This window comes from Nanorana parkeri, unplaced genomic scaffold, assembly GCF_000935625.1.
Source record: "Nanorana parkeri isolate BGI_ZX_2015 unplaced genomic scaffold, ASM93562v1 scaffold77, whole genome shotgun sequence".
Lineage (NCBI taxonomy): Eukaryota > Metazoa > Chordata > Amphibia > Anura > Dicroglossidae > Nanorana > Nanorana parkeri.
Window position 1 is genome coordinate 785,572 of NW_017306345.1, and position 8,940 is coordinate 794,511.

Sequence of the window (8,940 nt, forward strand, 5' to 3'; positions counted from 1 at the left end):
ACATAAAGGGTAGCTCCATCACTTCTTTTTCAGAAGTCTGGTCAGTAGGCCAGCAAAATGCCACAAAAGATGGCAAGGACAACCGCAGTCACAGTCAATTAAGAAAGCAAGGGTCTGGTATCCAGTGACATGTTACAGACATATTTGAGACCGTGGACTAGCTGATCATCCAGTTGCACATAAACAGGAGACACCTGTTCACCTTCCAGGTGCAACAGCTTTGCCCATTCAGTGGGGCTTGTTCAACATGGGAGGCAAAACCTAAAACTGAGGCAGGGGTGTCCGTAGGGATAGACAGTCCTGGTATCCCAGGGACCTGAGATGGATGGGGGGGGGGGGTTGCAAAGCTGCCAAAGGGTTACATACATACACACAGACCCAAATGTAGAAGATCAGCCACAGGAAGTGCAGCCAGAAGCCGACCCGACATAGCCACCATATTGGGACAAACCCGACCCCCTGGTATTGGATATGTCCATGCCAGAAACTGACAGTGTAAGCAGTGCGCCGCCAACTAACGATAGTCCATAATAGAAGTCACCAGCACTTGAAGATATGTGCAAGAAGTAAAGCACTTTTTATTAAATCGTCACATGCTTCAAACAGCCAACGTTATGGTGCCACGCAGGGTCCCTTCTTATGGGCAACATAGTGACGTTAGGGGACTAACAATAGGAGACCCCCAGCAGGCTTACCAGCCCCAGAGCACCCAGGAGAGCAGCGGTATCTGACCCTCACCTTGTGGAGCAGCGAGCTCAGAAAGTACCGCTGACCAGTAGCCAATGGGAGGCCGAGGAGGAAGATCCACTTTCCAGCACAGCATCGTGCCACGGCCCCCGAAAGCACAGAGCATGTCTGTCAACATAGAGTAGCTGTGATGACAGAAACACACAAAGCAATCAAGGGATAGAGTGCTGCCATGTAGAATAGGACAGTGCGGATGTAGAAAAAAAAGCAGCCGCACTGTCCAGGCAATACAGCACGACCGCCCCTGTCAGCATACAGCACGGTGGTGAGAAAATAGTGAAGCTGCAAAACACAAGCAGCTGTAGCCGCCTAATATTAGTAAAGCAAGTCCCCCCAGCAAACACACAGTGGCATAGTGGCGTAAGGAAGGGAGGAGCAAGGGAGGACAAGAAGCCACCTGCAGCCAGTTCCCTTTAGAGCACAAGACAAACTGCAGCCTTGCTGTAGAAGGGAATCCACTCCAACAAGACAAGAGGGGAGAAAGGCGCACACACACTACACCCCTTAGTCACCCCAGCAGGAAGAAAAGGGGGTCATACTTACCCACCAGGCGTACCTCCGCCCATCACAGATCTCCTCTCACTGAGGGGAACACTGTGACAGACCAGCCCAGTGGCCAGTCGGTCATATGCGTCCCCTGTGAAATATCTCACAGGCTGCCCCAGATCCCGGGGGTTGTCGCATCTGAGGTAGGTGTCTGCATGCGCTCGATGGTTGAGTGGGGGAGACTACAAAGATCAAAAACATCCAGCCTGTCACCCAACTCAGCTGTTGATTGCAGATCAAATGAGGAAAAAAAGAAAGGGAATTAGGTCCATACTCCTTGATGCTATGCAAAAAAGAGAACTGCCTCTAGTAGGTGGGGGGTTAGGCCACCAGCAGGGGCCACTCCTTAGGCTGTGCTTGTTTTTTTCTGCCTACCGTCCTACTCCTGCAGGTGGAGGTATAACCCATCCTTTAGATGAAGTTGCCGGCTGTGTACTTCAAAAGAACAGAAGAGAAAATGATTTTTCTAACTGCTCATGGCTATGATGGCTTACACTGCCATGATCACATGAGAAGGTACATTTTCAAAAGTTAATTACCTTTTTTAGACGCCTTTTCTTGATCCTCACTTTCTGCCCCCAAAAGGGTGAATATAATGCCTGTTTGTGAGTTGACACCGACTGCACTGATCACCATACGCCCAGATCCTTCCATCACGTGTGTACCTACAGGAAATTAAGCAGCTATTTAGCAATCACTGTTTTCTGGAGAAATTATGTTATGCCCTTTAAAAAAATGAACAGCCTCACCAGACAGCAACATGGGGTCCTTCTCAAGAGATTTTTTGACCTGGTCACTTTCTCCAGTTAATGAACTTTCATCAATTTTCAGATCATTGCCTTGAATTAAGATTCCATCTGCAGGTAAGAGATCACCTAAAGGGATACATAACTCCTTAAATATGGTATTATCTCATTTGTAATTCATTGCAAATAACTGTCAGAATGCAGCTTTTAGTACAGTGTAATTTACTTATCTACTGATTATTTAGCACATACCATATTTGATTTGTGCTATGTCTCCCACGACCAATTCTGCCACAGGAATCTGGATAACTTGTCCTTTTCGGATAACAGTAAACTTCTGCTCCTGCTCAATGCGAGTCTGGAGGCCCCGGAACTGCTTCTCCTTACTCCAGTCATTAAATGCCGTTACCAAAACCACAATGATGACAGAGAATAAGATTGCAGCTCCCTCAATCCAACCAGCTTGTGACTCGCCCTCATCCTCCACGCCTGCTGAAGCTTCCCCACATGCTGTTAAGTAGATATTTATGTTACCACACAATCAAATATAAAATTAATATTTAAGAATGTACAAGCACGTAGAAAGCATAGCATCTACTGTTCCTGCAAAAAAACAGCATATGGAAGGCTTGTTTATGGTATGAATATAATTCCCAATGTATTATGTCAATGAACAGTATGATTCCTTCTCAGAGACCAGAGCCTTTTTCTCCTTTTAGCCACTTGTGTCCCAGGGTGTTTTGTTCTATTCAAAGATGTCTCAGTTCTGTACCTTTATAACATTAAGCTTTTATAATCTACAGATCTTATTCTAAATAAGTTTTGGGCACGGAGCCGGTTGTATTTGGTAGAAGCTTTGGGTACATATTTACTCGTTTTTAATAAGGAGAAATGTAAAAAAAAAAAAGTAAAATTGTTCTTTACTGTAATTTTTTGAAAAGCAGTTTTTACAAGCTTCCAACTGTCTCAGACATGTACCCCAGAGCCTTCTGACTAATGGGATATCACATAAGTTTGATTTTATTTAAAGTAAGGGAATATTAATGCTCAGAGTGAAAGCTCATGTTTTAATTTCATAGTTTTTTTCCATGCATGATGTTACATTTCAACTTACACAAATTATAGGATTTTTGTATTCATAACCCACCAAAATGTATTTCTTGGAGTTCATGGAGGAACACAACGTTTCTTATATATGAACCATAGGTTATATTGCAGGTACAAGAGGACAGGACACTAGGGGTAAAAAAACTGGAGGTCAGTCCCTAATTGCCATAACCACCCTCCTATGACTAGCCTGCTCAGTTTTAACAAGCAATATTTAAACATAACAATGACAAAAAGGTACCACAAGAGGAGAGAGAGTTGTAGATTTTAGGAAAGGAATTTTACTGTGAGAACAAAAATCTCATGTTTCTTATTGTCTTTTAAAGGGTACAGCATTTCCTAACCCCCAGAAAGTCCCAAAAGCAGTGCACATACAGGGATCGGGTATGTCCCAACAATAAACAGGTGAAATCAAGTCCAACAGGAGAAAAAAAATCCACGAAGCTCACAAAGCCATCTGCAAAACCTTGCAACCTAAACCAGCATCTGCGGATGCGGACACATCCACCTTGTAGAATTTGGTGAACATGCAAACTGAAGGCCAGGTTGTGACCTTACAGACCTAAAACAGATTCCTAATGACAAAAAGCCCAAGAAGTAAGTGACCTAGTAGAGTGAACCTTGACAGGAAAAAGGTCCATCTTATCCTTCAAGCTTATGTGCCTAAACAGTAGTAAAGTGAACCTAAAATGATACACAAGGAACGCGACTTCCTTAACAAAAGCTGTGGCATTTTAAATAAACTTTAACAGCTCTAAACACATCTAAACAACGGAGAAAAATCTTCTTAGTGTGAATGGGAGCTGGACACAAGGAAGGCAAGGCAACATCCTCATTATGATGAAAATCTTATACCTGGGGGATAGGTATGGTTTGCTAATGGCTGCATGAATAAGCATCTCTGAGAAGCTTCTGCACCAGGTCCTGAAACACTCACAAAAGACCCTCATGCAAGCTCTCATCTTGGGCAAAAACTCTTAAAAGGCAGGCACGTAGCTCAATTTTTACTGAGCCTGTCCACCACTACCCCTCTAACAGCATGGAGGATCTTCCAGCTCCCCCAGTCATTGTGGCATTTAGATTCAGAGAGTGAAGCTGATAATGCTGAATTACAGGAATTTATCAAGAAATACCTTGCACTCCTTCCTACTAAGAAGCTAAGAATATCGAGGCTATGTTCTGTAAGTTGGAAGAGATGCGCAAGCAAGATATGGCCAACATAAGGGAAGGCTTACAATGCTTTCATGAGCTCCTTGATACCCCCAAAATTTATCTCACGGCTTTGACTTCAGTTGTTACAGAATTACAGACTACTGTATATGGAACCATCACTCCAATGTACAAGTGATCTGGTCTCAAGTAGATTATCTTGAAGACATACACTGGTACGCCGGCGTCAAACAACCATTCAGGTTGAATGAGAGCGGCCATTAGGCCTGAAACAATATTGCTTGGTTCACTGCCCTCTCATTCTAAAACTGGCCTTTCATAAATACTTGGGACTCTTGTTTATCCCAACATGTCAAGAGGTAGGTGATATAACTTGTTTTCTTGGCTCACCTCCCCTGTTACCTACCACTTAGCTGCATCTAACGTACTGTAAGTTCTTATGTACTTTCTCCACTGTCCCTATTTTTTTGCTGCATCTTAAATCTGCGCTATGGTCACAAATGCATTAGCTTCCATATCAGCTTCTTAGCTGCTATCCAAAATCGGTGCTCACCCAAATTACCTAGGATTTAAAAGGCTCCATATGCTTATCACATCAGTTACTCCTTACAGATTACTTTTTTGTTCATGCAATACCTCGGCCCTCTATGTATGATGTTTGGCATTTATATCTGTACATAGTTACATAGTTGTTAAGGTTGAATAAAGACAGGTCCATCAAGTTCAACCTCAGGGTTGTGTGTGTGTGTGTATTACTAAGATGACCTGTACCCCTGTATATTTTGTGTGCTGAGAAAAGTATCTAGATATTTCTTGAATGATTCCATACTCTCAGCTGATACCACTGTCTGTGGAAGGGAATTCCACAATTTTACAGCTCTCATGCCCTTCGCTGTTTAAAATTAAACCTTTTCTCTTCCAGTTTCAGATGACGGCCTCTTGTATTCTTTACTGAGCTAACAGTAAAACAGTTCATTACTAATTATTCCAGTACCATTAAACAATTTGTACTTTAATATCATCGTGTCCCCTCTCAGTCTCCTCTTTTTGTACCCACAATCATTCTCTGAAGGTCTTTTGTCTATGGTGTTACCCGCTGAGATAACTGCCCCTCCTACTGTATTACCCCTTAATGAGTGTCCTGACACTATGTATATCATCAACTGGCAATACAGTCAGAATATTTACTGCAGCAACAGACTACCAACCTTGGTGATCCTTTTTGCTATGAAGGACAAGAATTGTTCTGGTCCATTTCCCTTTAAGGGAAGTGGATGCTTTTGGTACATGGCTTGGGTGTCAAGGGGAATGCCACAGATGGCACTGATAGGCAGTAGATTAAAAAGTGCACTACGCTTAAAAATAGTACATTTTTCTTTCAAATTCATGAAAAATATACATAAATCCCTAAAACGTATAGGGTTCAATATATAATATTGCAACTCTCCATGTATATAAATACTACTAAAACAATCAATACCCATTAGAAATCATCCATATTATAAAGTGTGTATATTCAAAATCATATTATATCTGCATGAAAAAAATAAATCGATGGCAACATAAAATAATAAATAATAAAACAAGATGTGCAAACTTCCAATAAATGTGCCAAAAGATGTTTCAAAACAATGTGCTTAAATTTCAAGAAATGTATAGTGAGCCACACTCCACTTCCGCTTCGTATTAACTTCCCCACATCGCACTCACCAGAAAAGTTGGGCCATCTGTAATAAATGGTCAATTAAAGCTTAGTGACACTGGTATTATTTCTCAGCGGTCTGGGTTCTCTTTTCCTCAAACACCTATTGTGTACTCCAAATACTTCCTTTGGCTCCAGCAGTTCAGATGTTAATAAGTTTTTGCGCCATTACCACCACACATACCAGGGGGTACACATTAGAAATCACCATAGTGTAGGAAGGTTTAAAACATTTATGCAAAAGAACAAGGTATAACCGCTCACATAAAAATGTGCACCACCGCACTGTATACGATGCTCTATATCTCTAACTCCAGATGGACAATGACTTGTTTACTCGCTTGTAACTTGATGACGTCAGCTTGTACACTCTCATCATGTTACAGAGGCTCCTTGGATCTGAAAGGCTCTCTGAACTCTAAGATGCTGGAGATTTCTTCCCCCAATGGACTGTCACTGACCTTGGACTAAGAGGTTTTTGAAGTGATTCGCACATAAGAATTCATTATTAAAAGGAGAATTATGAGGTGAGTGATTTTCACTCAGCCTCATAATCTGAGCCGACCTGTGACAAAGAAACTGTCACAGGTCGGCTCAGTAGATCGGGAAGTGAGCAAACAAATACCGACGCTGGCTCACTTCTCGATCTTTCCGTGCAGAGAGCCGTGACTGTCACTCACGGCACCCTGCAGGGATTTCCCCCCCCCCTCCCCTGTCCGATCCTCCAGCGCTGACTGGAGGATTGGACAACTCACGGCTCCCTGCGGGGATTCCCCCCCCCCCCCCCCTGTCCGATCCTCCAGCGCTGACTGGAGGATTGGACAGGGGAGGGGGCAGGTACAGCTGGCTCTGCCTCTATATAGGCAGAGCCAGCTGTCACTCACGCAGCTGGGTGGATCCAGACAGAACTGTCTAGATCCGTCCCGGCTGCGCGTCTCAGTATACCGCGAGCTTTAGCTCGCGGTATACTGAGCTTTGAGTGACGGGCGGACGCTAGTTTGTGTCCTCCCGTTACCCTTAGGAGAACTATGGGGAAAAGCCCTAACCCCATAGTTCTCCTTTAACACCATCACTGGATAGGGACATTGATGATGACAGTTGAAATAGTCCTTCACCAAAACACCACTGTATTTCTTTCAAAACGCACTCGCCAGATTTACATTTAAAAGTGCCTGTATCATAAGAACTATGAATTCCCTTTCTCATTCGCCTCTCCAGATGTCATAGGGTAACTCAAGCCTTTTCTCCTTCCACTCGATATCCAGATTTGTCAATATCAGCAGGTGTCTCTGCCAGAAACTACGATGTGTGGCGGTTTCAGGCTGTCAGTGGGGAGAAGTGCAAGCATGTGGGGGGAGGGGACATCCCAGGGGGGAGGAAAAACACCTCCATAGGTGACACGGACTTGTACAAGAGCACACTGACAACAGCCCCGACTATAGGGCAGTGCTCTCTTCCATGTACTGTGCTATGCCTTACAATATCTATAAATCAATCTGTGTGAAGTTAGCAAAAACCACATACATCAATATGTGCAAAATTAGCAAGAACCATATACATCTGACTGTATTCCCGGCCGGCCGTTGAATTTACACGGCCGGGAGCTTTACATTCAATTGATCGGGCGTCTCTAAAGACGCTCTATCGCTTGTATTAGCAGCTGTCACTGCCGGTTCCGAGATCCGCTGTGTCCAATGCAGCCGGGACCAGCACAGCTCTTTGACAGGAGATCAAAGGGAGTTCAATACACGAACTCCCTTTGATCTCCTCTCATTCCCCGAATGCAGGAAGTGACGTATATTACATCACTTCCTGCATTCAGTGTCACTCTCCAGCTACAGAAGCTGATGAAGCAGATCTCTGCTTCATCAGCTTCTCTGGGGGTCCCTCGGTGACATTAGGGGTCTTGGAGACCCCGGATGTCTCCATAAAGAAGACCTGTCATGTAAATTAAAAAATTAAACAATCATAAAAAAATGATTTTGCGGGCGCACGCAATTTTAAGGCTTGACATGTTTGGTGTCTATTTACCCGACGTGACCTCGAGTTTTATGTTTTACCAAAAATATAGGTAAGAATAAATGTTTTATAACATAATTAGGGGAAACTTTTTTTGTTTTACATTTACGGTACTTTTTTCATTATATAGTAAAAAAAATAACCCCCCCGTGGTGATTATATACCTCCAAAAGAAAGCTCTATCTGTCCCCAAAAAATGTTAACATAAATGGCTAAAAGGCTATAGTCCGGTCATGCTGACTGGTGACATTTTTGACTGACTGGTGAGACACCCTAAAATTTTTCAAGCCCTGCCAATATATATATATATATATATCTATGCTTTATGTATTTTAATGGCCCGAATAAAGTTTGGTAATTTTATACATTTTACAATTGTCTCTTAAGGTACTATAATTGCCTTAAAAGCCCTCCCTGACATTTAGTTCTTTAGTTGGAGCTTTCCTTTCTGGTTTTGCAAGAGTTTCAACAAAACAAAAAAGGTATGCATAGACATGATCCAGATTGGTTTATGACCCATATAAAAACATGCAACAGCACATATGACCAATCTGATTTGTATGGCCAGCTAAAGAAAAGACAAATCATGTACCTTCATTGTGTCCCCCAGGAGGATGGTAGAAGGACAAACCAAGGGATATTATGGCTGCGATTTCAAGAATGATTAAGGTGACATCTTGCAGGGCCTCCCAAACAAGCTGTAAAAAGGTTTTGGATTTTTTGGGAGGAATGAAGTTTTTTCCAAACTCCTGCCTTCTCTTCTCCAAGTCAGCAAGATTCCCAGACAAACCTGTAATAAAAATATAAAAAGATTCTCTATTAAAATATGGCAGTTAAATATTACATATAGAAAAAGGAGTGTATTGAGCGCTCGCCTAAAGCTTGGTGATTAAGAGAGTTATC

At 42.7% G+C, this 8,940-nt stretch overlaps 1 protein-coding gene across 1 annotated transcript in view; it reads right to left on the reverse strand.

Annotated features, from left to right (window-relative positions):
* Positions 1-8,940, reverse strand: part of LOC108804864 (plasma membrane calcium-transporting ATPase 2-like) — a 106,921-nt gene that overhangs the window by 93,089 nt on the left and 4,892 nt on the right. Inside the window, exons 2-5 of the mRNA XM_018576774.1 lie at positions 8,630-8,827; positions 2,292-2,549; positions 2,043-2,168; positions 1,833-1,958 (exon numbers count right to left, since the gene is read on the reverse strand). Of these exons, the coding sequence (XP_018432276.1) occupies positions 1,833-1,958; positions 2,043-2,168; positions 2,292-2,549; positions 8,630-8,827 (708 nt within the window). The remainder of the gene's footprint in view (positions 1-1,832; positions 1,959-2,042; positions 2,169-2,291; positions 2,550-8,629; positions 8,828-8,940) is intronic.